Genomic DNA, 27,369 nt, shown 5'->3' on the forward strand with positions numbered 1-27,369 from the left:
TGCAACCATATATTTCGTACATGAATTATACTTATCTACAAAATAGTTTTCAATTTTTGTGCAAGATTGTGTATGTATGCAACCGAAGCTTTACCGTTCATATCCAGTACGGGAAGAAATGGTATTACACACTTCTTTCTCTCTCCCATCTAAGGGTTGAAGCAACTTTTCAAGTATGAACATAATCATGCACAAAACCTTTTGCCTACAAAATATATAATGGGAGAGGGTTCTTTGAGCAAGCGACATAGAGGAACGTATAAAGTAGATGTGATAAAATGCTATCATACATTGGAGGACAAGAAGGGAATTTCATGTGAAGATAACAGATGAATACAAAGGTGCTAGCGTACCCCATCCCAACGGCTTAGAGATTCTTTTTCCATATATAATATTCGAATATATTTCCAAGGCAGGCCTAGGTTGAGAAAATGCAATTTTGTATCATCTACTAGAGGCCCAAGGCAGGCCTAGGTTGAGATTGGGCCTAACACAGCAAGGTAGGACTGGCCAGGCCCATTAAATGCTCAAACATCTCGGCATCCTTATCCATGCACCTACAGACCCTAATCAACCATCGTGGACTGTAAGGCTTGAGTGGCTGTTGACTTGTGAACCAGTATGAACCGGAAAATTATCCGCTCCAATTTCCTAAAGCTCGGTAGTGTGGCAATACTAGGTGGAGATGTTGACACATGGCAGCTCGGACATCCAACGGTCTGAGCTCAACATAGTCGATGAGCTTGGACTGTTGGATGTCCGAGCTGCCACGTGTCGGCATCTCCACCTAGCACTGTTGATACACATATACTGGTACTCCAATCAATAATCGATCTCGTCCATTTACTCACATATCTAGTGTTGGTGATGCAGATTTGGGAATTTTAGATTTATTGGTATGCTTTGTAATGGTTCTTCTCTTTTTAAGTGTTTGGTTCATATGTTTTATTTATATGCGTATGAATGAATACTTGGTTATTTGGGTGCTTATGGATGAATATTTGATTATTTATATGTATAGGAATGAATATTTAATTATTTGTATACTTAACAAAGGAAATTTGGTCATTTGTATACCTAGGTAAATTTTTTTAGAATTTAGACATTATGGTAGTGTTTGGAACCGATCCCTACTCGAAACTGGCCCACCTATTATTATATAAACGGGTCAATCCTGATCCTGATCCATTAAGACGGAAACTGATTAAAAACCGAACCGATTACCCAAAACCGAATCGATTTTCACCTAGAGAGAGAGAGAGAGAGAGAGAGCATCAAGGGCGCATGAAAAAACTGTTAAAAGTGTGTTATTTATCGCTGAAGCTCTCTCTCCCTCGATTGCTTTTTGCGATTTACTACTAGCACAGGAGAAGAGTAGAATTGAGGGATAGAAGTCGCCATTAATCAGCTTCTCAGTCGTTTCTGCAAATTCCAAGGGTTTCTGTTACAGTATTTCATTTGTTACCGCAGCATCGAATTCTCTATCTCCATTGAAGACGGTTTCAACATTACAGCCTTCACGGATCTCTCCTTCATAGGGTTTCTATTGTTATTGCTCTTTAGTTCCCAATTTTTCATTCATGGCGGAGGTTTTGAACATGCCTGTGGAATCTCTAGATCGTCGCCGCGACCGGCAGTCTGAGGGAAGGGATAAATCTGACGATGAACCACCTCCGCCACCACCACCACCACCACCGCCGCCGAGGAAAAGAGACCGAGATTCGAGGGAGAGAAGAGATGACCGTGACATCGATCGTCCTCCAAGTCGACGTAGCGATTACCATGACCGTAACAGGTCTCCTCCCCCGAAGGATAGGGACAGGGATTACAAGCGACGTGGTAGCCCTAGCCCTCCGCCGTATCGTGACCGTCGCCACTCGCCTCCGCGAAGGTCTCCTCCGCCACCGCCATTCAAGCGTTCGAGGAGGGATGATGGTTATGATGGACGCCGTGGAAGCCCTAGAGGTGGTGGTTTTGGACCGGACGATAGAAGGTTTGTGAGAGCTTCTCGTTCAATTTTAAGTGTTTCACATGATACATGTTCCTTGTTGTGGTCTGATAAATCGAGTTGGGTAGCAGTGGAGTTTATAAGTGTGTTTAAGTTCTTTCTATGTGGGTATGCTAGTCTAACATGATTCCATATGAGAGTTGCCAGCATAGCAATAGGTGCAAGGTGTCACGCTTGGGTGAATGATTGGTGTTCTCGAGCTATTACTTCATCAATTGGAGAACCACTGATGGTTGGGGGTGTTTGGAAATGGAAATGGAATTGGATAGATTATTCTTATTAAGGCTATATCTGAAGGTTCTGAGTTGGAATTAGGATCTGATATGCTGGACTAGCATGGGGCTGTGCTACAGACTACAGTATAATCTTCTTTTCACTGGATAGTTACCAGTTGACATCAGCTAGTCTTGGTAGAACTGGTTGAACTATCACAAATCAACATTCAGAGGTGGAACTTGCAAAGTGATTTGTAGAAGTGTTTATGTCTGTTGAACTGTTTTTGATGCACTTATTGTTTATGTTTAGGGGTCCCATTATGGCAAGCCTTGATGGTGTTCGTTTCCCTTCTTTGGCTTGGTTATGTGCTTGTGCTTCCTCTTAGAGTGGGTATGCTAGCAAGATACCAGTGAAATCATTTGGAGGTTAATTATACTGGCAGTTGCAGGATGTTGGGAGTCTGCTGCGATGTTTATTCTAATTGATGGGTACCACATGCTCGATGGTTCCATACTGTTGTATCTTCGTAAGAGTCTATGAATTAGGTGCATTCCCTGTTGTAAATGTTACATTTCCAGTAGTGGGGAATGTTCATTGGTTTGGTTGGCAGTAGAGACCTAGAGGGTTTATATTTGGTGTTGCTTCATGCAATTTCTTTTGATGAATGCAATGTAACACATTGGATAGACTATGTCGGCTTCTTTATTCCATCTTCACTAAGTTGAAGACTTGAAGTCCTAGATGGGTTGTCCTTGGTATCAGTCACCCTTCTGATGCCAGGTTATTGGACATGGGCTCAACTCAACTCAACTCAGTAGGGGGACAGTGAGCATCTGTTTCTTAGTCTTATAATCTTATTGCTTCAAGTTGTCGTATGTTGTCTGCCTTACTCCTGCTGGGAGTTAGGCTTACCAATGTGGTCCCTGTGATTGTATGACTGGCACATGCTTGCATCGTAGATAAATGCAAAAACTTGATGGATGCAAATATGAAGGATTATTCTGTTCTGACATATCCATCAAACATCAAGAGATAATTGTGTTCTTACATATACACACTGCTTCAGGCACTTGGTTTTAGAATAATTTAGTATGTTTTCATACGCAATAGTGGAAAGCTATGTTTTATTTGATATACCTGTGATTGCAAAACTAATATATATATATAAGGGAAACATCTAAGGGACCCCCGGACCAGCAATCTAGAGGACCTCAAATTGGTTTGGACCTCATGGAGTAAAAGGCTCATGAAAAAAGAGAGGCAATGAAATAGGGGAAGACCATGTGGTGCAATGCATCTGGAGGGGTCTGCGAGATAGCTTTACCTAAACATGTCTGAGTCCTCGTAAATCAGACCCTTTTGCTTAAGAAGATTGTTAGCTAGACCTTAAGCGGTTCTAGACTAACATTGGAATAAGATATTCAGTAGAGAACCAATAGATTGGAAGTAACTAATGAGATGTATGTCAAGGGCCTCCCTCCATCCATCCAATAGCTCTAGAAAAGGTTGTCCACTATAATGTGAGTCTGCGAATGATGGCTATGAAGCTTTTAATGGTAGTATATTGGGGACTAAAAGATGAAAAGTTAGAGACAAAATCTGAGCTTGAGCAGAATCTGCCTCCCTCACCAACCCAAACAACCCACTGTCCCATCCCAATCATGAACTTTGCCACCTTTTCCATATAGCCTAGGATTTGTGAATTGGGCTTGAAGTTGAGATGCACAATATCTTGAATGTGGCTTTCCATGCCTATGACCTCTTTGATATGGAGACAGTCAGACATAGGAGCTCAACTCTCATATCGCAAAACTTTCTGGGAGACCCCTTAGTAGATGGCATCATAAGTAGCTCAAGGTTAGTTGGAGCGGAATAATAGGATTTTCTAGAGTAAGTTATGGTTGGTTGAAGAAGTTGTGACTGTTGTGGTGCAGCTGGCCAAATAGGTAACTGCTGGATCTCACACTGCTCACAGGCCCAAGGATAGGTTCAGATCTAATATAAGTGAAAAGAACAACAGAGATCAAATCTAAACTATGCGACTGTTGTGGTGCAGCTGGCCAAATAGGTAATGTAATCTGATGTTCAACTCTCGAGTCTCACACTGCTCACAGGCCCAAGGATAGATCTGATCTAATATCAGTGAAAAGAATAACAGAGATCAAATCTGAACTAGGCAACAGAACAGAATGTAGGAATTTTTCTTCTCAACTGAACAGAATGTAGGAGTTCAAAAATAGAACTGAACTGTGATCAGATCTGATGACGAAGATGCTCCTGCAGGATGGAGGAGAAAGAAGAGGAGAAAAACAGAAGATGGGAATAAAAGAAGAGAAGTAAAGTGAAAACAGAGTGATGTACCGAAGGAGAGAGAGAGGAGAGAGTAAAGCAAACTTAACTTTCACAACAACACTCAAATTCTTTTCATTCATCTAAATGCGTGTAGGATTACTACTCTATTTATACAGACCGAAAAAATGCTTTAGGACTCCTAAACCGTAAACAACTATCCGTTCAAGTTACCTAAACAAAAACTAATTTATACTGACCAGATAATTGCTATAGAAGACTCCAAACAACATAAACTACTGACCAAAAATAAGAGAACGTACTTAACTGAAAAGGTCTATTTCTAGACTAAGCCTATTTAGCAGCAAAGAGGATCCACACAATATTATCTATATATTTAATCCCCTGTACAAAACATAATTAGTTATAACTTATAACTGAATCAAGGGGGGGGGGAAACTTTGTTTGGTGTAACGTGTTTAAAACGGCTCCGAAAATTTGGATTGGATGGTAAAAAATACAAGCAACATTCTGAGAACAGGAAAAAAAGGAAAACTGATGGTTCAGGTCTTAAACATTTAGTTTTGGACTATACGGGATGGAAAAAGCGACAACATACACACATAAATTGCGGGACCAACTCATGTCTTATTAGTTAAAGGGACTGTCTGAATGACACCTCTATAGGTGTCTTTAGAACTTGACAACTTCTTTGCCCCTTGTCTTATTCCCAAAAGTTGTTCAATATAGGGGTATAAAAGGATTTTCAAAAATAATTTGAAAGTGACATATCAATTGAAGGTTAGATCGCTGTGCATGGTAGGAACCTCTTGTTCCAATGGAAATCTTATTCCGCAACACCATACTTCATGCATTAGATGGGTCTGAGAGATTATTGCATCTTTATACAGGGCCTTATAATGAAATACTGGTTAAGGAAACTAAAACAGTACCAAAGGTCCAAAACATAGAGTTGGAGTTGGTTTGGGAAAGTGCCTAGCTGACTCTATTACAACTCATGATTCTTTATAAAAGCCTGCTTGGACTTCAAAAGGTTGTGGACCCAAAATAAATGACTTGAAACATTAAAAGAAAAGAAATAACAACTCAACTTTAATTGGACCACCGGTTCTACCGTAACTAAACCAAAGACACTTGACAAAAGAGAACTAACTTAATACGGGAATTAAAAAGAACTAAACAATGCTAGGCTTGGCCTCTCTTGGATCTTCTGCGGTAGGTCTTCAAAACTGCATTGACACTCACCAGATTAGAGATATTCGACTCCGACGAATGGGTGAATGACATATAGCTCTCATATAACTCCGGATTGAGACGTTTGAAATCATCCGTGAGGATCCAAGTGCTATCGTGTCGTGGAAGACCTTTCCATTTGACCAAAAAGCGTAATAACTAGTTCCACGACGAGTCGTTTGAGCATATGTTTTGGGTCACTGTCATTTGAGCGATATCCAACATATAGATGTAGATCAGCTACATTGAAAATGTTGCTTATGGGCATATTATCTGGCAACTTGAGCACATTCGCATTTGGTTCCACCCGTTTTAGCACCTTGCAGGGATCCATCTTCCTCGGGTAGAGTTTAGTATTTGCACTAGATTGAAACCTATCGGGATTAACACGAACCATCACCATGTCTCCTGGTTTTAAACTCTACATAATGTTGATGATGATCAACGGTTGCCTTATACACATCATTGCTCAATGCGATCCTTCATCGAACATCTGCATGCACCTCAGTGATATGGCGCATGAACTCATCAGCCTCAATGCTGATATGGGGTTGGGGTGAAAGTGGAACATGATCGATAGGTTGTTGAGGTTGAATTCTAAGAAATATTTCAAATAGAATACATCCTATCGTCATGTTCACTTAACTATTATATGCAAAAATGTCAGAGGGTGGGTGGCCATGCCTTCTCATAATCTCCATCGAGACACCTCGACAAGTTTCCCAAGCTTCTGTTTTCTACATCTGTTTATCAGTTTGTGGATGAAATGCAGTTGGAAACTGATTTGCTGTTAGTTTTTAGCCACAATGTCTTCTAAAAGTAGCTAATAAACTTGACGTCATGATCAGAGAGAATGGTTTCTGGTAGCCCATGTAGTCACACTACTACTTTGTAGAATAACTTTGCAATGTGAGAAGCGTCAGAAGTCTTGCGACATGGCAGAAAATGGGTCATCTTCAAGAAACAATCAACTGCCACCTAATAGAATCATTTCTCTCACGAGTCGGAGTTAGTTTCGAGAATGAAATCCATGCATATGTCCAACGAGGGTGCGTGAGGAACAGGTAAAGGTGAGTATAAACCTGTATTTTGATTAGTTTCTGTAGCAGGTTGGCATACAAAACATCTTTTTATGGCATGATCAACGTCCTTTGATATGTTTGGCCAATAATAACGATCTGTGACCTGAATAAAAGTCTTGTCCTCCCAACGTTTCCTCCTAGACCTCCCACATGTAGCTCCCGAATAATTTGATGATGTAGGGATGAGTTTGGAATACAAAGTCGAGTCCCTAAGAACAAATACTCATCATGAGTGGAGTATTTTGGGTTCTGTCCACCCTGCTGCAACTCTTGATAAACATGGGCGAAATTGTTGTCAAATGCATACTGTCCCGTATCTGATCAATGCTAACTGCATGAGCTGAAAAAAGGTATTAAGTGTCAACACTTTGCGGCTTAATGTGTCAGCAACAGTATTCTCCTTTCTAGCCTTGTATTTCAATGCAAAAGTGAACTCTTGTAGATAAGTCACCTAGTTGACGTGTTGGTTGCTAATTGACTAGAATGAAGGTTCTTAAGAGCCTTGTGAACAGTACATAGGACGAACTCTTTACCGATGAGATAGTACCTCCAGGGACGTAACACTTAGACTATGACATAGAGCTCTAGATCATAGATCGAATAGCGTTGTTTGGCATCATTAAGCTTCTCACTGTAGAAAGTGATAGGATGTCCACCTTGCATCAATACACCTCCCAGACCGATGTGTGAAGCATCTGTAGCAATTTCGAATACTTAATCAAAGTCTGGTAGGTGTAATACGGGTGCCTCTGTCATCTTCATCTAGATAAGAAGAAAGGCCTTAATTCTCCGCTGCTTTCCATTCGAATTTGCCTTTGTTCTGCTTCAGACATTCAACGATTGGTGCCATGAATCTACTGAAATTGCGAATGAATCTTTTGTAGAAAGATACTAAGCCATGGGAACTGCGGACACAGTGATGGTCATTGGTGTTGGCCAATCAAAAATGCTTTTAACTTTCTCTGGATCAGCTTCTACTCCCTTTGAGAAGATTATAAACCCAAGGAAGATAACCTTGGGCAGCATAAAAGAGATCTTGAGATTGATGTAGAGCTTCTCAGTGCAGAGCACTCTCAAGACTTGTTTTAAATGATCAAGATTGGCGTCTGGATGCTTGTTGTAAGTCAATATAAATGTCAAAATAAACAACCAAAAACCGACCAATAAAGGGACAAAGCTAGGTGCATTCGTTAAATCGAAAGGCATGACTTTCCACCCGAACAGTCCGTCCTTGGTCTTAATGGCGGTTTTCCATTTGTCTCCTAGACAAATATGAATATGGTGATAGTCGCTCCTAAGGTCCAATTTCAAGAAGACCTTAGCAGTTAGCTCTTGACAACATATCTAACATATCATCGAGCCATGGAATAGGGAACCTGTACTTAACGGTAATTTTGTTGGCATCTCTGCTGTCCATACACATAATCCACAAGCTGTCCTTCATCAGAGTAAGCAATGCTAGTACTGCACATGGGCTTAAGCTTTCCTGAATGAACCCTTTGTGTAGCAAATAATCAACTTGACGCTTTAACTCTGCATGCTCTGTAGGGCTGAGATGGTAAGCTGGTAACTTTGGTAACAGTGAGCCAGGTACCAAATCAATAGCATGTTGTATGTCACCATAGGTGGTAACTTGTCTGGTAGCTCCTCAGGTACTAAGTCTAAAATGTCGGAAATCAGGTCCTTAATTGGCTTGTAAAGCTTGACCTTGGGTTGAAGAGTCACTTCCCTAGTAGCAAGAGCTAGAATAAGTCCTGAATCCTGACTAGACTTAATGAACTCCTTCTGTGGGATGATCAACATCTTCTTTTCAGCATCAACACCCTTCTGATTAGTTCTCTATGACTTACGTTTGCGTTCTTCGGCTAGGATATTGATAGGGTGGAAATAGTATGCTGCCCTTTAAATTGGAACACACGGATTCTTCTTACCCCCCACCATCCCATCATTATCATACATCCATGGTCTGTCAAGTAAGATGTCTGTGAGCTTCATAGGTATAACATCGCACCACTCGTCCTCCCCTTATCGATGGAGCTTTAAGGGTACTGAACAACGTTGGTTTACCTCCAATGTATTTCTATTTAGTAGGGAGACCTTGTATGGTTGTGGATGCTTCTTAGTTGGTAGTGTTTCCTTCTCCACAAAGCTTTTGAAGTCTCATTTACGCAGCTACCAATATCAATAATCACTTGTATGGAGTGATTTCCAACGCATACGACTATAGAAGATGCAATGACGTCGCCAATCCTTGTCACCAATCCTCTCCCTTGGTTTCAGCCACTTGGATGCTTCTAACCACATGAAGGACATAGGTCTCTTCCTCATTTGCATTGTCCTCTTCATTAACATCCCCAATATTGTCTTCCTCTTCAAGTTTATATGGAAATAGATCATCATCATTAGACTCTTCCTCCATATTAGCAACTGCATTCACTTTCTGATGTTGTGGACAAGCGTTTGCAAATTGTCCAAACTCTTGACAGTGTTAACATTTTGTGTTGTTGTTGCTGGTCATAGGTGCCCTCCCTTCATTGTCAAAACATGTAGGGGTTGTGACACGTGTAGGACATGTATTGGTGGGTTTAGGTGCTGGAAAATTTCTTCGGTTCCCCTCGTTTGAATCCCATACCTTCTCCAAGAGGATGTCGTTAGTTGTTCCGCTCGTATAGCTTTCTCAAAGCAACCTTGGATTGGGTAATTATATGTGATACCGATTGCCTTGTTGATATCATGTTTCAATCCCACCTGAACCGAGATAATAACTGAATATCATCTTATTCAATGCCTATACGAGAAGAAAGATGATCAAATTCCTCCATGTATTCAACTACTGATAGATTCCCTTGACGAAGAGAGAGTCAGTTGATCTTGCAGTCAAGCCTTAAATGTCTGTGGTAAGTACTTTTCCTTAAGCTCTTCTTTCATCTCTTCCCACGTAGTGGGTTCTCTGCCACGGTTCTCAAGTTTTTGTTCATAAGTCATCCACCACTCATGTGTTGCACCGATCAGTTTAGTTCGAGCCAACTTCATCTTCCAAGTCTCAGAGAGTTTGAACCAGTCAAATTAATCATCCAGACTTGCCAACCAGTCATAAAATACCTGTGGATCATGCCTCCCACTGTATTCCTTCAGTTCGAGCTTGACCTTCTGTGTGTCATCGAACTGTTGTTGGGGTACACCATTACCACCATTAAAATAAGTTCGCACGTGGTCCTCAAAATTTTGTTGGGGGTACATTAATCCTCTGTGGCCCCCTATCCATGAACCTCTGAGTATGGTTGTTCGCTGTAGAATGTGTCGGATATCTTGCCACACCTTCAGTTGGTGCATAACTACCTTGTATAGGTGTAGGGTTTCGGTTCTCCATTGCTATCAACCGTTCATGCATACTTCTCTGATTTTTATTCATGCTTTTCTGATCAGAAGTTAATTGCTGTAGCTTTAGGAAACTAAAACAGCTCCAAAACATAGAGTTGGAGTTGGATTGGGAAAGCCCCTAGCCAACTCCAATTACAACCCACAATTCCTTATAAAAGCCTACTTGGTCTTTAAAGGGTTGTGGCACCAAAATAAAAGATTTCCAACAATAAAAGAAAAGAAATAACAACTCAACTTAAATTGGACCACCAGTTCAACTGGAACTGAACCAAGAACACTTGAAACAAAAGAGAACTAGCTTAAAACTAAAATGAACTAAACATAACTAGGTCATGCTAGGCTTGGCCTCTCTTGGATCTCCTACTGTAGGTCTTCAGATCTGCGTCACAACTCCAGTTTGTTCGACTTTGATATTCTTCTTTTCTTCTCTGTTTCGTTCATGTTTGCGTTTGCTGTTCTATTGTACATTGTACTTTTCTGTATTCTTGTTATTCTTTTTTATGCAATATAATTAGTTAGTCATTATACGGGTAGGAAAACACAAAAAAGGCAAAGGATGAACTAGAAGCACTTAAAGATTCTGTTCATGCTATATCAGTTTTTTGGGTTTTGTTGTCTAGTAGCAGTGTGTCAGTTGGGTTTTATGAATATTCATTTTTGGTGAAGATATTCTTTGGATATATGGGCTTATTGTTTTGGTGGTGCAGGTTTGGCTATGATTATGCGGGTGGATATGAACGTGGAGGGGGGAGACATGGCTATGCTGATGAAAGGTCTCATGGTCGATATATGGGTCGATCATCTGGTGGCTATCAAGGTGGGCCTTTTGGTAACTAGTCATTTTAATTTACTTTTTTTTTCTCCCAAACTTTAGTAGATTGTTAACTTCTAGCTAGTATTTGAATCTAGAATATGCATCAATAAAAGTGCTCTTTAAGTAATTTCTTGATTCCATGAAATTTGCTCCTTCCTAAATATATATGAGTACTCCTTTCCGATTATTTGCGTTTGGTACTAAAGTTATTAACTTTGCTGCCTTGGTGTGTATACATCCACTTCATATTTTTGTTTGTGTTCCAGTGCTGTGTTTGTGTGTATTTTATGTCCCTTTTTTTTTTATAAAATTGATTATGAAAAACAAAGCCTGTTCAAAGAAAGGAGAAAATATTTCCATAATTCAAAAGTTAAAAAGATGCAGAAGAAGGAAAAGCTACATTTGTTTCTCGAAATACTTGAACAACATATCTTCCAATTACCAACACAGATGTTTGGCACAGTTTTTGAACCTTTTAGCTTCTTTTTTGTAAAATAAATTTTGGTGACTTAAGTATTTAGTTGGTAGTTGGAACTTGTTGCAATGTGTGGTAGGTTATCCGCCGCCCCTCCTTCAACTGTGTTAGATAAAAGATATGGCTTCTACAGTAATGGTGTATAGTCTATAAATGTTGTATGTTTTCCTAGTTTGGAGTTTTTGTAGATTCCCATGTTATGCGAGTTTCATTTAGTGCATATTTTTCTATCTTAACCATTTTTAGGTTGCAATATTAGCGCTAGCATATGCTGTATGTAGATCTGTGCATTTTAGGAATGTTGCTAGTCAACTATTCCTGTACGGATACTGTACTGCTTTGGTTGTATTCAGTATTTGATTTCTTAATTCTCTTGTCAGTAGGCCCTTTTTAGGGCAGCTGACTGGCTGATGTAGGCCCTTGTTTAGATTTGTTTAAAGAAGTGGCTAGGAATCAGGAAGTCCTGTATTTAGACTTGGGTTGGCTAAGCTTTATTAATGCAACCCCGAGTCACAAAACCTTGCTTTGGGGTTGCTATGGGCCTACAAGAATGGTAAATAACTCAAGTTAAGATCATATGGTGATTTCGTAATTTCTGGAACACGGGCTTTTCTGGAATTTTAGAATGTCATGGGAAAAGACAGAATTAACTTAAGGAAGCATGGGATATTTGTGAACTAATAGAGGTCTTCTTCAATCTTACAATGGAAACGAATCCAACGGGAAAAGACAGAATTAACTCAAGGAAGCAGGGGATATTTGTGAACTAATCATTCAAACAGTGTTTAACTTGGCCATAGGAACAAAGGTCTCCTGGTAGTCTATGCCAAATGCCTGGGTGAAGTCCTTGGCAACCAATCGAGCCTTGTATCTGTCAACTGTACCATCCATCTTCTGCTTCACAGTAAACACCCATTTGCATCCCACAGGTTTCTTCCCCAGAAGAAGAGTGACTAAGTCCCATGTCTCATTTTTCCAAGTGCCCTCAGCTCTTCTAGCAGCCTTCCAGTTTGGATTAGGCAAAGCTTCCCGCCAGTGCTTAGGAATAGAAATAGATGACAAGGAAGGAAATGAAAGCATGGAAAGAAGGTGAAAGAACCCCATGGGGGTTGCTCAGTTGGCAAGGACCTGCACCTCAGAAATAAGAGGTCATGAGTTCAACTCTCCTTGGGGCCTAACTATCAAAAAAAAAAAAAAGGGGTGAAAGAGGCTCATAAGAGAATACATTGGAAATAGGATGTAGAGTGCAAGTTCTAACATGTTTACGGATGTCAATAGGTAAATCAAGTGTAGGATCAGAAATAGTAGAAGACTCTCTAGATGGAGACTGTGTAGGAGAACTTGGTCAAGAGGTGACAATTGGAGTGGCACAGTGGTAATGGTGGTGGCTTCATCTTGCTTCCGTTTAGACTTGGAGTGAACAAAAGCCTTTAATGGAATCGTGAGCTTATCTGGGCCATAACCATGGCCCCTCCTGGGCCGGGATTATGTCTTCTTCCGGAAGCTGAACCGAATTTGGGATTGGAGCAATCAGGAGCACATCTTCTTGTGAAGAGGACTCCTCCTGAAGAGGTGCGGCGGCAGGAAAATATGTCTCATTCTCATGGAACACCACATCCATAGAGACAAACATACGACGAGAGGGTGGATGATAGCATTTATACCTTTTTTGAGTCGCCTAATAGCCAAGAAAAATACAGCGGATGCCACGAGGATCAAGCTTACCGTGTGGTGATGAATACGGGCAAAGCACACACACCCAAAAACCTTCAGAGGCACAATGAAATTTAGGGAACCAGTAAGCAACTCCAAGGGGCAGCGAGAGTCCAGAACATGAGAAGACATTCGATTAATGAGATATGCAGCTGTGAGGACAGCCTCGCTCCAACAACCTCCAATAAATGCCGATTCTTGTGTTCGGCCACGCCGTTTTGAGCCGGGGTTTCAACACAGCTTGTTTGATGAATGATTCCATTGTCACCCAAATATGTTTGAAAGGATCCATCAGCATACTCTTGTCCATTATATGTACGTAGAATCATGATCTTGGCATCAAATTGGGTTTTAACCATCTGATGAAAGAGCTGGAATCAACGGAAGACTTCACTCTTTTGGTGCAACAAATAAATCCAAGTAACCCACGTATGACAATCAATAAACGTGACAAACCATCGGGAAGGAAAAAAAGGTTACTTAGCAATTCAAATCCCCAGTAAGGCTACTAATGGAGAGGAGATTAGTAGCAAAATTGGGAACATACAAAACAAAGGATAAAGAGAGTAAAGGAGAGCATTTGACAGAACCCTTCCCAGAAATAGAGGAGAGGGAACCATCAGCAACCCTAACTTTACCCTTACTTGAACCAGGGAAATACTCAAAAAAGGAATGAGATGAACCAGTCATATGATTGGTGGCCCCTGAGTCAATAATCCAAGGATTGGATGCAATGGAGGCACAGTGACCACTAGAAATACTTTTGTGGGCAAAGTGGGAATCTGAAGAGGCTGGCAGGGAAGTGGCTACAGATGCTGATGGAGGACTGGGTGAAGCAAGGAGACGGCGGAGCTGAGTCATCAAATCCTCTGGAGAGAGAAGTGCCCCGATGGGTGCAGCATCAGTAGTTTTGGTTTGCTGTGCCTGAACCGAACCACTCCCACGACCATGACCTTTGCCATTTGCAGGTCTACCAAGGAGCTGATGCAGGAGCAATTCCTTGGACCGGGTCCGATTGGGTTTTTGGGGTTTAATAGGATAGTTATTTATTTATTGGGTTTATCTTGTGTAATTTTTGTTTTAGTTGGCTGAGTATTAAAAGAGTTAAGAGTCCATGCAGCTTTAGTTGTACATAACTGTAAGGCATGGCACTGCCTAGCTGGCTTGATGACATGTCCATGGTACCTCATCAGAGGTCTGGCTTGAAGTATTTAGTGCTATATTTTAGCTTTTTTTCCCCCTTTTTTATTGCAACTTCAACTGATATTAGTAGCTCTGCCAATGTCTGATGTACAGCTTTTTTCAGGTTGAATTTCTCTCTCTTTTTTTTGTTTTAAATTGGGAATTTATTTCTTTTTCTTTCTTTTGTGTGTCTAGATTGGGATTCTGGTCGTGGTGGTTATGGTGATGCTTCAAACACAGGGAGCACACAAAGGTTAGCATTCATTATGTCTGTACGAGGTTGAAATTTTATGATATGCTATTCCATTCAGCGGGACAACATGGTTACAGTTATTGCCTTTTTTTTAGTTGTAGGCCTTCTTTCAGTTTGATCTTTTTTTCTTGACCTCCTGGCGGGTCCATGAAAAAAGGAAAAAATCTGTGTTCTCTGTACTTATAAAAGGGCATACCCAGTGCACAAGGCTCTTGCCACTACGGGATCTGGGGAGGGTCATAATGTACACAGCCTTACCCCCGCTTCACGGAGAGGCTGTTTGCCTACTTGAACCTGTGATCACTGGGTCACAATGGAGCAACCTTACCGTTACGCCGAGGTCCACCCTTGGTGTTCTCTGCACTTATATGAATTATTTTGTTTTTTTTTTACTTTGATTTAGTTGGATCTTGAATCTTTTTCAGTAGATTTTATGTATTATTTCACAGTAATTCATACTTAGGTAAACATTTAATCGAAGTTGAGATAAGGTGTGAGGTGCTCAAGTGCTTAGGATATCACCATGTCGGGAACTTACCTTTACCCAGATATCCACATGTTAACTCAGTTGACTGAACTTTGTGATTTGGTTGAACCAATGACTTCAATAAATTGGAAAATAATGATCTAAGGGAAAAGGATCTATGAAAAGTGAAAATGTTGTTATGTTCTTTCAGTTTTTACGTCTTTTTAAACAATTTTAACATAATACTAATGCAAGGCATTTAGTGCATTCTGTTGGTAATTAGTAGATGATATTCATAACTAAAATCTTTCATGATTTTTAGATGTTGTTTGGTTTTCTTTGTTTAATAATAGATTACACTGGTTTAACTTTCTTTCCTTGGCGGTAGAAAACAAGAAGTTGATGAGACCTATATGCTTTGGTTGACTTTCTTTTATAGCTGACAGGGTCTATCTGCCTATCCTGCTTTCCGCAATTCAGCAAGGTCAAATGATCATCTAATTTGTTTCAAATTCTATTATTCTTATGTGGGACTTATTAATAGTTGTGTCTATTTCAACTCTTGGTGGTTTCGTTGTAATGGGCTTTCATTTCGCTCTTTCAAATGGAAGCTTCAAGCTTAAGTCTTATTTGCTTTTTATAAATGGGTTGTGGGCGTTGATGGTGTTAGACTTCTTGACTCTGGCTCTTAGTTGGTGGGGCTATTCCTTCAACTCCTATAGAAGGTTTTTCAACCAACTTAACTTTTCTTTCTGAGATATATGAAGTATTAACATTCTTTTTAAACAAGAGGAGGCGCAGTATAGTATAAACAAACAAAAAAGAAATAAGAGTAAACATAATCTAATTCTAATTCTTTTCTTTAATCTTTACCAATTATAAACTCTTTAACCATCTACCATACTATAGACTATAGGGGTATATCTCCATATACCCAGACGGATAAATATGTATCATGATCATAACTATTAACGAATATGTATACCGATCCATATCAATTAATTTGTATAAGTATCTATTTTAAAAAGAGGCTACGCAGTGCACGAGGCTCCTGCTACTGCAGAGTCTGGGAGGGGAAAATGTATGCAGCCTTACCCCCTGCATCACGTGAGAGTCTGTTTCCAAGTTTTGAACCCGCAACCAACAGGTTGCAATAGCTCAATTTGACCATTGCGCCAAGGCTTGCCCACTTGTATGAGTATCTATTCTAATTCCATAAATTAACCATGTGCTGGGAACCAGATTTGAACTGGTGAAACGAGGATTTTCAGTCCTATGCTCTACCAGCTGAGCTATCCATTGGGTTGGGCCTCTTAGGAGTCAATTAGGCTAGTTTGGATTCTAGAAGCTATGTTTCCAGTTTTAGATTGCTACTAGGAATGAGTTGTTGTTTGAGTTATATTTCTAATTGTATGAATTACATAAATATGTCATGCATAACACCTATAAATTTCAGTTTTGAAGAATATAAAATTTCAAATTTGCATTGATAGTTAAGCTACCAATCCGTCCTGTGTGGCTGCTTGATTAGGTGTGTTATTCCTCTCTTTCTTCTCCTTTCTCCATAGGTGATACCCTGTTCTCTCATTCAATTTTCCCTATTTTTTCACTCACACATGCTGTTTCTATTAATCTTTTGATCTGCTAGCTCATCCACATAGTTCTGTTACTATATTCTACTCATCAAGATCAATAAACTTTTTTTTTAAACTTCCATACAAGATCCCTGTTTCCTTAATTTTTTCTTTTAGATCAATTTCCCCCTATATTTCTCAGTAGAAATCTGAAATTTCTTATAGATCATACCCAACAGAGTAGCCTACCCTAGTTTGGGCCTGATCTGATCCGTATTTTTTAAGTTATCAAATTTTGTCCTTGGTTCTGAAACATGGGGTTTTGTCAATTTCCTTTCCTTTTTTTTGGGATATTATTTTTTCGATTTCCATATTTTTCCTTATTTTGCTATTTATTTATGTACCTATTATATATTGATTTCCTTGTTTAATTCACCATTGTTTACTCTATTTGCAAACTTCTGATTTGTTTCCTTGGACTTCTATATCAATTCCTTTCTTAAAATTGTGATTATCTTTTAGTTATCAAATCTTTCATTTATTTCATTAGGTTACAAGACACTTTTTCCCAAAATTTCATAAGTAGAATTTAGTTTGCATTAGTCTACCTTACCCGGCAGCTTGTTCTTATACTGTTGGTCAGTCCAGGGATTTTTGTCTATAGGGTTCTTCCGTTTAAGAAGGTTTTTGCTTGCTGTCATTGGATAATATTCTGGATCACTTGCTGACCCCTTTGCTCTTTTCTCCAGCTAATGAGGATGGCTCTTTGCTTATTCTTTTTTAAAATTGTATGTTCTTGTTATCATCTGCCACAAATTATATCTAATATTCTTCTCTGGTTTTGAAGTCTTAAGTCTGCAAATTGCATCATCTGAATTTTTTTTGGACCCAGTTCGAACAGTTTTGATTGATTTTATACGGGCACTTCTTTTTTTTGGGGGGGGGGATTTGAGTCTAGTTTTACGATTAAAATCTTAAAATCTGTGGAGTACGAAAGTTGATTTTTACATATTGCTTTATTTTCAAACTACAATTTTTTATATAGGTTTTTTATGCTACTTGGAGTTCTTAATTTTGTGTGTGGATATGCGAGAGCATTACCTGAGAGATAGACTTTGTATCTAACCATCTGCATTCTTTCAGAGACCTCCTTGCTTGCTTCTGTAGCATCATCCTTTTTGTCAGTGGCAATTAGTTAGGTGTCAGGTTTACTTTTGTCATTGTGGTAGTATACAGGATATCAGTAAGCTTGGCCTAGTGCGGGCCTCAGTCTTGTGCCTGTCACCTTGGCGCTTATTTGGCATCCAGGTATATCCACTTCAATCGGGTGCTTGCCTTTTTGTATCTTTAGGCACCTGGATTCAGGCAGTGCTGGTCGGGCATGTGCCTGTGATGCAGATGCATTACCTTGGACCGATCCAAACCCATTTGGGAACCCCGACAGAGATAAACTGGGTCCAATTTGGGTCTTTGGTTAGAAGGATATTTTAGGGGTTTTTTTTTTTTTTTTTTTTTTTTTTTTTTTCTATTTTGGGATTAACATGCAATATTCTATTTCCGATAGCTGAAGTAGAAGATAGCTACTATGATTTATTTTCGTAATTAATTTGAATTTCCAAATTAGAGTAGGTTTCCTTTTCATGTTGGATTTCTTATTATTTAAGTACATGCAACCGTGCAATTAAAACTCAGATTTGAAATAATGATTTGAGATTGTGTTTGTGAAGAGCCTACATGGCTAGGTGTGTTTACAAACTTCTCTCCCCCCGTCTCCTCTTTTCTTCCAATCCGATTTCTTCCCCTCCCCTGCAACTCTGAGACCCCTCTCAGGTTAACCCCTTCTTCCCTACCACCCCTCCACAAGCCTGATTGAAAAAGGCAAGTTTTGTATAATATCCTTACTGTTTTTACAATTGCTTTTATATAATTGCTTGAAGATTATCTAAGTGCATACTAGTGTAAAGATATTAGCAGATAGGTTGAATGACTATTTATACAATATGCATGCTTGCGTACATGTATGGATATTATCTGTCTGGCACAGGCATCAATTGGTCGCTTGGTGCGAAGAAGCCTTGGAGCCTCCATTGCACTTCTTGCTTTAACTACTCGGCTACATCAGCTTGATTATCGGTGGCTAAAATACGTTGTATCCATCTCTTTTACACTTATTTGAGAATATGAATTTTGATTCAAGTACTTGAAAGTTTGTCATTCAAGTGCTTGAAAGTTGCTCAGTTGAGCGTGTCCGAGAGTTTGGTCAGTGGATCGTCTCTTCTGAAAGTGCACCATCATAGAGGTGTTTCAGATGTCCTTCATGTGAAATGTGAAATGCTATATGGAGATTGTATACCTTCATGTTTCCAACAGATGTAATTGTCAATGGGTAGTTTTTCCCTACGAATATATATCAGGCATTTCTTGGATGCATTCTTCATTCTTCAAATGATTTAAGCTCAGAAATTAGGGGGACAGTGACTGCAGGTAGGAGAAAAGTAATGCAAGGGATATTTATGACGTCATTTTCTGTTCAAGAAATTTTTATTCACTTTAGCTTATGTTGTAAAATTTTTTTTTGTTTTTGTTTTGATAAAGAATCGTTCTAGCTTCTTGAATACCTTGTTCTGATTTGGGCTTTCCAGATTTAATTCCTTTTTCTTTGCCTCCCTTATTGTTATAAAATATTCAAGAATTTTATCTTAGTTATATTAATTTAGCAATGTGACCCAGTGATTAGTTGTTTCAGGGAAGGCTTGATGTCATATAAACAATTCATCCAAGAGCTTGAAGATGATATACTGCCCTCTGAAGCTGAGCGCCGGTATGTAAGGGGTAATTGCTGTGGGTATTGATTAGTTGATTACTGAAAATTTGCATCTTGATGCAACAACATTTTCTTGTTAGCATGGAGTGACATATTCCTTCAATGATATAGGTATCAAGAATACAGATCAGAGTATATTTCGACTCAGAAACGTGCTTACTTTGATGCTCACAAGGATGAGGAATGGTGTGTTTGCTATTTCATTATTTGTTCATTTGATATTTTATTTTATGTTTCTTCCCCTCTTTTGTTGCTTTTCCTTTCTTAATTTTATTTTTCATGTGGTCATAGGCTGAGAGACAAGTACCACCCAACAAACTTACTATCAGTCATAGAAAGGTGTGCCTCTACATTGAAAAGACTAGTAAGCCTAAGTGCTGAATTTCATGTGCATGTTCATTCCTAGTTTGCTGGTGATATGGCTATTTTTATGGGTTGAAGAAATGCTTAGTCCTGAACAGTGCTTTTCATCTGGGAATCAGCCACTCTTTACAGTTTCTTTGTGTAATTAGTTTTTTTCTCTCTCTTTTACATCTTTCTAGGAGGAATGAAAATGCTCGGAGATTCGCTAAGGACTTCTTGTTAGATTTGCAGAGTGGAACGTTGGACCTGTAAGTTCTTCTCAATATCCATGCATATACAGGGCCTTAGAACCTACTAATTTATTCCATTTTATGATGCAGAGGTCCAGGTATCAATGCTGCATCATCAAACAAATCAGGACAAGCAAGTGATCCTAACTCTGAGGATGAAGCAGATGCTGGTGGCAAAAGAAGACGACATGGTAGGGGGCCAGCTAAAGAAAATGATCTCCATTCAGCTGCTCCAAAAGCTCACCCAATCAGCTCTGAACCTAGGCGGATTCAAGCTGATATTGAACAAGCTCTGGCTCTTGTACGTAAACTTGATCGAGAAAAAGGGATTGAGGAAAATATTTTGTGCATGGCCAATAATGACAAAATGGAAGGGGAGAAAACTCATGGTGGATCTATGGGGCCGATAGTAATTATTAGGGGTTTAACTTCTGTCAAGGGCCTTGAGGGAATTGAGCTTTTGGATACACTCTTTACTTATCTTTGGCGCATCCATGGTTTGGATTACTATGGCATGATTGAGACAAGTGAAGCTAAAGATCTTCGGCATGTGAGGGCAGAAAGCAAGAGCCAGGATGAAACAAGTGCTACTGGGGCTGAGTGGGAAAATAAACTTGACTCATTTTGGCAAGGAAGGTTGCAGGGTCAAGATCCGTTGGAAATAATGACAGCCAAGGAGAAGATAGATGTGGCTGCTGTCGAAGCTTTGGAACCTCATGTCAGGAAAATAAGGGATGAGAAGTATGGGTGGAAGTATGGCTGTGGAGCAAAGGGTTGCACAAAGCTTTTCCATGCTGCTGAGTTTGTGCATAAGCATCTGAGGCTGAAACACCCAGAGCTTGTGATGGAATTGACTGTAAAAGTGCGTGAAGATCTGTATTTCCAGAATTACATGAAGTAAGGTTTCAAGCTTCTCTTCTCTTTCTGTAGCATTGTTGTGCTTCTGTTGATTCATACCAATTGATGATTGCCTCATTATCATTGCAGTGATGCAGATGCACCTGGTGGACAACCTGTCATGCAGCAATCTCAACCGGTATGCTTTCTTTGGAACATTAACACAGGCATGCATCCATGCATATACATGTACAGGATATACAGATACAACTAAATTACCATCTTTGTGTATGGAATTATCCTTTAATGTGCTTTTTATCCTTGTACAAGCTCTTGAGGTGCATCCTCTGGTGTTTAAAGTGGAAATAATTTATTAGGTACATTTGAGGCATGTCATGTATTTCAATTTTTAGGCATGTCCTAAATACTCATTATTGAGTAAGTTTGTTATGGTTCACATTAGTTAAATTGGTCTAGAAAGGAGATAGGGCTTCAGTATTGTCTTTTTGAAAAGCATTCTGCATATAAGTGTTGTTCTGGTGGTCAGAAGTAACATGTTTTTTCCTCTTAATGTTTCTGCCTACCGTGTTCATTATGAGAACCAACAGAATGAAATTCTGAGCAAATGTCATTCGCTGGAGAATGCTACTAACTTTGACTGAATGTGCCAAGTGTGATGATTATTGTTACATAGATCGATGAGGGCATGCCTCCTTTCCAGTGACTGGAGTGGTTAACTGAGAGGAAAGAGAGCGGAGCCAGAGTCCTCCAGCAGGCCTCACCCCCCTCTTCTTCTCTTTTTTCTCTCAGTGGACTGCTCCTGTCACAGGAGAGCATCCTTACGTGATGTCTGAAGATCTAGTTACGTTTGAAATTCAGTAAGTATCACTTTCCTTATGTTATTGGTTCCTCGTAAGTTTTGCCGTGTCATATCTCTTACAACTTAGATGGGCTTTCAATTCTTTTCTTTCAATTATTGCTATTGTTTGTCTACTTCAGGTTTTCTATGGACTGATGGTTTTTCTTACTTAAATATACTCTTCTGATCTTTCTCGCTGATCCATCTCTTTGGTGTGTGCCTCAGTCTCTGGTTCTTATTTGGCTTTGTTTGGGTTTTTTTTTTTAAATTTTTTCTTTCAGAAGGACAAGTTGCCACGGCGTAGGCCTGGTCCAGAGAGTCGATTGAGGGATGATCGTGGAAACCGTAGAGAGCATAACAGGGCTGATAGAGTTAACGGTGATGAAAGATTTGATAGGGCTGAGAATTCGCCATCCCGTGATTTCCAGTCCAATGCTGGTGGCCTGGAAGGAGGGAATCCAGATGACCCAATGTTTGATGCTTATGGTGGACAAGGAATGCGAGCTGCTCCCCCTTTTCCCTCAGATATTCCCCCTCCTCCACCAGTACTGATGCCTGTACCTGGTGCTGGGTAGGTTGTCTATTTGTTCTCTTTGTTGTATGCCTGGGAGCTATCTTTTTATTTGTTATTAAGCATATATTTGTGGTAACTGTTGCAGCCCATTGGGACCTTTTGTTCCTGCACCACCAGAAGTTGCAATGCGGATGTTGCGGGAGCAGGGTGCACCTCCTCCTTATGAGGGTGGTGGTAGGAAGGGGCGGTCTGGCCCGCAGGTAGGCGGACCAGCACCTATTATTTCTGTGTCTCCTGCTTTCCGGCAGGACCCTCGACGTATTCGGAGGTAAGTTACAGCCAGGACAGTGGTCAATACCTTTCTTGTATCTCTTTTACTTGATGTTGAAAGTATTGCTGATAACTACAGAATCTTTTTGCTGCCTGTTCTAATTCCAACTTTACCTATTTCAACGGTGTTCTTTTTAAAGTGAATAGTTTGGGTTCTATCATGAGTAATGTAAGATTGGAATACCAGTCCCAAAAACCCACAAAAATTCAAATAAAGAACAGAACCAGAATTAAAAACTTAGGGTTTATGATCAAATTAGCCTTGTGATGGTCACCACACTTGGATCGAGTGCAGAGACCAGTGGGGGGAAAACTTATCCCCAAAATTGGTACGCTTTCTGATGGCTTGATGTGGAGATATCAAAAGATCACCAAAATAGAAAGTCTGCAAAATCTTCAAAAAGGTCTGCACTTGAGCTCCTGTACAGATCGAGTGAAGGGGGGGATGAAGATGATCCTCTGACGAAAGTCTCAGCCAATTGTGATGGTGGATTTGGGAGATATGAGAGGTTTCTTAAATTATAAGGTTGTGGTCTACAGGTCTGCCCAGCCGGCAGAATCCTCTCAAACTGGGGTCGAGTGGAGAAGGCAGTAGGGAGGTTGTGTGCTCCAAAAATCAACCAAAGTTAATGGCTGCTTGCAGAGATATGTCCTTCACAATTCTCAACACCAAATCTGGGTTTGCAGAGCAGCAACAAGATGGCTCGATCTCCTTGACTGAAGAACAGCAGCAGCAGCAGCAGCAGAACTGGATCTGATCAGCAGTAGTCTCACTCGATTGGTCTTCTCAATGTGTGGAGCAGTCACAGAACACAGCAGCACTCAAGGATTAGTGGAGAGGCAGAGGAGGTGGAGAAGATAGATAATAAAGGGTAGGGGGTAGGGGGAATGGCTCTCTCACCCCCAACTATCTCAGCTGTTGCAGCACAGGGGAAACTCCCATACTTGATGGATAAATTGGCCTGAGGATTCCTTTCTCTAAATTTTGTCTTTTCATTAAGATGTGATGCCTTTTAATAGCTTAGGCAAGGTTACAATAGAATAGAAACTTCCCAAAAATTAAAACTAATCTAAAATAGAAACTCAGTAAAATAAAAACTACCAAATACTAACCAAATAGAAGTCAACTAAATTAGAACCACTTGGCTTTATAACTAACCACAAATTAGAAACTATTAAATATGAAAAATACTTAAGTGCACCAATTCTAGCTGACTGGGCAAAGGAGGATCCTAGCAAAATTGTGGAGCATCTTTGACTGGTCAAAGGGGACCCTCAACACATTCCTGGGGTAAAATAGACCCTGCCTAGCTGGCTCGAGTTGGCCCTGCTGGGCTGGCTCAAGCTGGTCCATCTCTGGCCCAAAGAGGAGCCTGGTCTTTTGTCTCTTCCTCTGGCCAGAATCTACATCAATGAGTGAGTGAGTCTAGGCGCTTGTAGGTGTTGTCCTTAAGAGGTCTACATGGGTTGTCTGAGTAATCGTTCCTTTCATATGCAATGAATTTCTCTCTCTCTCAATTCTCTCTCATTGAATTCCTTGATTTTCTTTAATATTTTTCACTTACAAACGATGTTCCACCTGCAACAGTTGCACCGGTGTTGACATGGCTGACCTTTCATATCTTTTCCTTACTCGAAATCACCACTAATCTTCTTCCATCTAACCTGCCTAATCAAGCATTCAACAACTCTTTCAGTCCATCCCCCAAAATCCTAGCTAAAATGTTTTCCCAAAATGTCCTTATGTTCATGATGCAAGCAAAGGCCGCAAATCTGGTTGAATGGGCTTAATACTCAATTTTACGTCCCCAAAAGGTTATATGGATCATGAACTGATAATGCTTGGGTTTTCTATTGTAGTGGGCCAATTCTATCAGCCCAAGTGTTAGGGGATTAAGCCCTGCACAAAATGAGGTGTCAGTTTCTTGTTTCTATTTTCTTGGAGGTTTAGGCTTGAATGAGGCCATATTGAGTCACTACTTTTGGGTTGTTTCTATTTTATTAAAAAACTGTTGAATCTAGTTCTAATCACTTCTAAATACTATAGAAGCTGTATAAAGTTTCTGTATTCAGATTCCTTGGTTCTCATGTCTAGGGATTTAGGGAATTTTCTAGAGTTTAGTCATTGTTAAGAATAGTTTAGGGTTAGTCCATAAGTTGGTGGTCTGGTATGCTATCTAATGCGTGATTTTTGAGAGAATTGAATCGAGTGAATGTAGACTTGGATTCCTATAGAAGCTGTATAAGTTGGTGGTCCCATTGTATTCTTGATTCTACCTCTCAATCGACGTCATCATTGTAGGAATTGGGTTCAAGCTTTCTCCAGCCCCTTCTCATCAATGGACTCTTGACGTATACGAAGGAGTGTAGTTTGTTCGATAGTCAAACATCGACCTTCCCTCTCATCTCATTGTGAGGCGTTAGGAATTCAATCAAATGTTTGTTATTCAGTATCTCTCTCAAGAAGTGGGATTAGCTGCTGCTCCAAGCCGGTGTGGATTCTGGGGAAGGGGTGGGGGGAGGAGGAAGGGCAGAGCCTAGAAAGACATGCATAGGTTAGAGCTAGTAACAAGTATGGCTTTAGGCGTGTCTAGATGGTGTCTCGTGATTGTCGACATGGTTCTGCTTCTGGCATGAGAGATGATATGGCTGATCTAAGTCCAACCTTTGGACATATAGCATACCGTGGATTTCGACATGTCAAATTTGGTGACTCATCGCATCAATATGACATTGTGTTTCCTCCCCTTGTATTGTGAGCCGTCAAATCAGTTGAGGGTTGATGCGTCCATTCTAACCAGTGGGTAGAGAGGGACCATTTGCATTGGACACATGTCAGTCTGTCATTTTCAAAGCCATTTAGTCATATGGCCGACCATGTGTTGATGTCCTTAAGTGTACAAATCTTGACCAAAATTGAGTTGATGGTTGTGCCTTATGGTGTAGTAATTTATTATTTGAAACGTTTACCGAAAAAAATATTATTTGAAACAAAGCACAAGTCAAGGGTGATTTGGACACCTATTGTACAATTTGAGCACTATGTCACAGCCCGCCTAATTATAGCCCAAGGCTAAGACTTGCAAGGCCCATTGACATGGACCTTGGGCCAAGGAAGAACCAAGGTCTAGAACTCTCCATACTTGGAAGAGGCTAGACTCATTCTAGAAGCATTGAAGAACCTCTAGAAGCTAGGAAAGATCTAGCAAGCTTCTAGAGCACTCTTGTAAATATCTAGGATTATTCTAGACTCTATTCTAGAGGGTTCTCCACCGTTGGATGGAGGACACATGTAAATATCATAGCCATTCATTGTAGGCTTGGTTGCCTATAAATAGAGGTGGCCTCATTTGGCCAAGGCACCAAGCAAGTAAGCTATCAAGTCTTGTACTCAAAGCTTTCAAGCAATTCAAGTGTTTTCTTTCAAAGTCTCTCTAGTGTTCTCTAAGGTCTCTTCCCACTAAGGTCTCTTCCCAAGTCCCTTGCTAGAGTTGGTGAAAGGCCGACTTAGTGCTAGAGTGAGTGCTAAGTGCCGGCGCGGTTGCTTAGTAAAGTCTAAGGCCATGACAACTAGCTAAGCTGTGACGTGGCTGGATAATAAAAGGACCTGAGGATGCTCGGTAGACTGCACTTGTACTTCTATTGTCTTTCAAATATTTGAAAGGGGTATGGCTCATTATAGTATATTTGTACTGCACTTCTCTCTCTCTCTCTCTCACACACACACACACACACACAACAGTCATTTCCATGGATACACATACACACCAGAGTTAGTGTTGCATCTCTCTTCATATCATGTGCCCCCTCTTTTAAAAGTAACTAGGTAACGTTGGTGTTAGAAATCAAATTCCATTATTGTGATATACCTTTACATGGGTAGACCAAGTGCAGACAGCATCAAGGTGTAGGTGGAATAGGTTGGGTGGGGTGCCAATTATTATTTTCTTTTCCTTTTCCAGGAGAGTTTGTATCCTTAACAATGTGTGCGATTCTTTTTTCCTCTATGAAACAACTAATGCATCCTTACTGTTAAAGGCGAACGGTAGATTTTGTGTCTATTCTTGTTCAGCAATTATTAGGCTTTCACTCCATCCAAGCCCCAAAGAGAAAAATACTATTAACTTTTATTTTGCAGCACTGACTCATGCATTTGTTTTTGGTGTGCAGTTATCAGGATCTTGATGCCCCAGAAGACGAAGTCACAGTGATAGACTACAGGAGTTTGTAGGTGTTATCTGTTTTCAGTTGGTTGTAGATCCTGAGTTGACATTCTGGAGTCTCAGCAAGTGGGAAAGGCACAGTTCCTCTCGGAGTGGCTACTCTTGTTTTTTGAGTATCGTTGAAGAGGAAAAGCTACTAACTCCAGGCTTGCTAGCAATGGCGGTGGTGGAACCACAATAATTGTAATGGAATCCTTCACCTCTCTTGTACAATAGTCAAAAGGATTAATTGATTACATGCTCTGCTACACATGTTAAAACTATTACATGCAGTGCTACACAGTCTGTTTGTGCTCTTGATTGGGTATCCGTAATGGTTAACTCTCTTCCCTGCTGGTATTGGAATGGGTTTTTTTTGGCGTCATTGGAAGCAGTAAGTACATTCGTGACTTTGTATGAAGAGCTGGTGACAATTATTATTCACTTGAATTTCCTTCAAATTCCTTATTAAAAAAAAAAAGAAGGAATTGCGTTCAAATTTT

At 40.1% G+C, this 27,369-nt stretch overlaps 1 protein-coding gene and 1 long non-coding RNA gene across 2 annotated transcripts; both read left to right on the top strand.

The window, feature by feature from the left end:
- Positions 1–1,354: 1,354 nt before the first annotated feature.
- On the top strand, positions 1,355–27,194 carry LOC122671276 (serrate RNA effector molecule-like). Its single transcript, XM_043868404.1, has 12 exons — positions 1,355–1,993; positions 10,938–11,047; positions 14,610–14,667; positions 19,454–19,528; positions 19,643–19,717; positions 19,823–19,870; positions 20,074–20,142; positions 20,215–21,021; positions 21,112–21,160; positions 22,102–22,391; positions 22,480–22,662; positions 26,835–27,194. The coding sequence occupies exons 1-12, from the start codon at positions 1,581–1,583 to the stop codon at positions 26,893–26,895; spliced, it is 2,238 nt and encodes a 745-aa protein (XP_043724339.1). The 5' UTR covers positions 1,355–1,580; the 3' UTR covers positions 26,896–27,194.
- Positions 3,656–4,722, top strand: LOC122671277. Its single transcript, XR_006334327.1, has 2 exons — positions 3,656–4,170; positions 4,293–4,722. It is a non-coding gene; the product is annotated as an uncharacterized LOC122671277 (long non-coding RNA).
- Positions 27,195–27,369: the final 175 nt, after the last annotated feature.

The sequence above is a fragment of the Telopea speciosissima genome, chromosome 8 (assembly GCF_018873765.1).
Source record: "Telopea speciosissima isolate NSW1024214 ecotype Mountain lineage chromosome 8, Tspe_v1, whole genome shotgun sequence".
NCBI classification, from domain to species: Eukaryota; Viridiplantae; Streptophyta; class Magnoliopsida; order Proteales; family Proteaceae; genus Telopea; species Telopea speciosissima.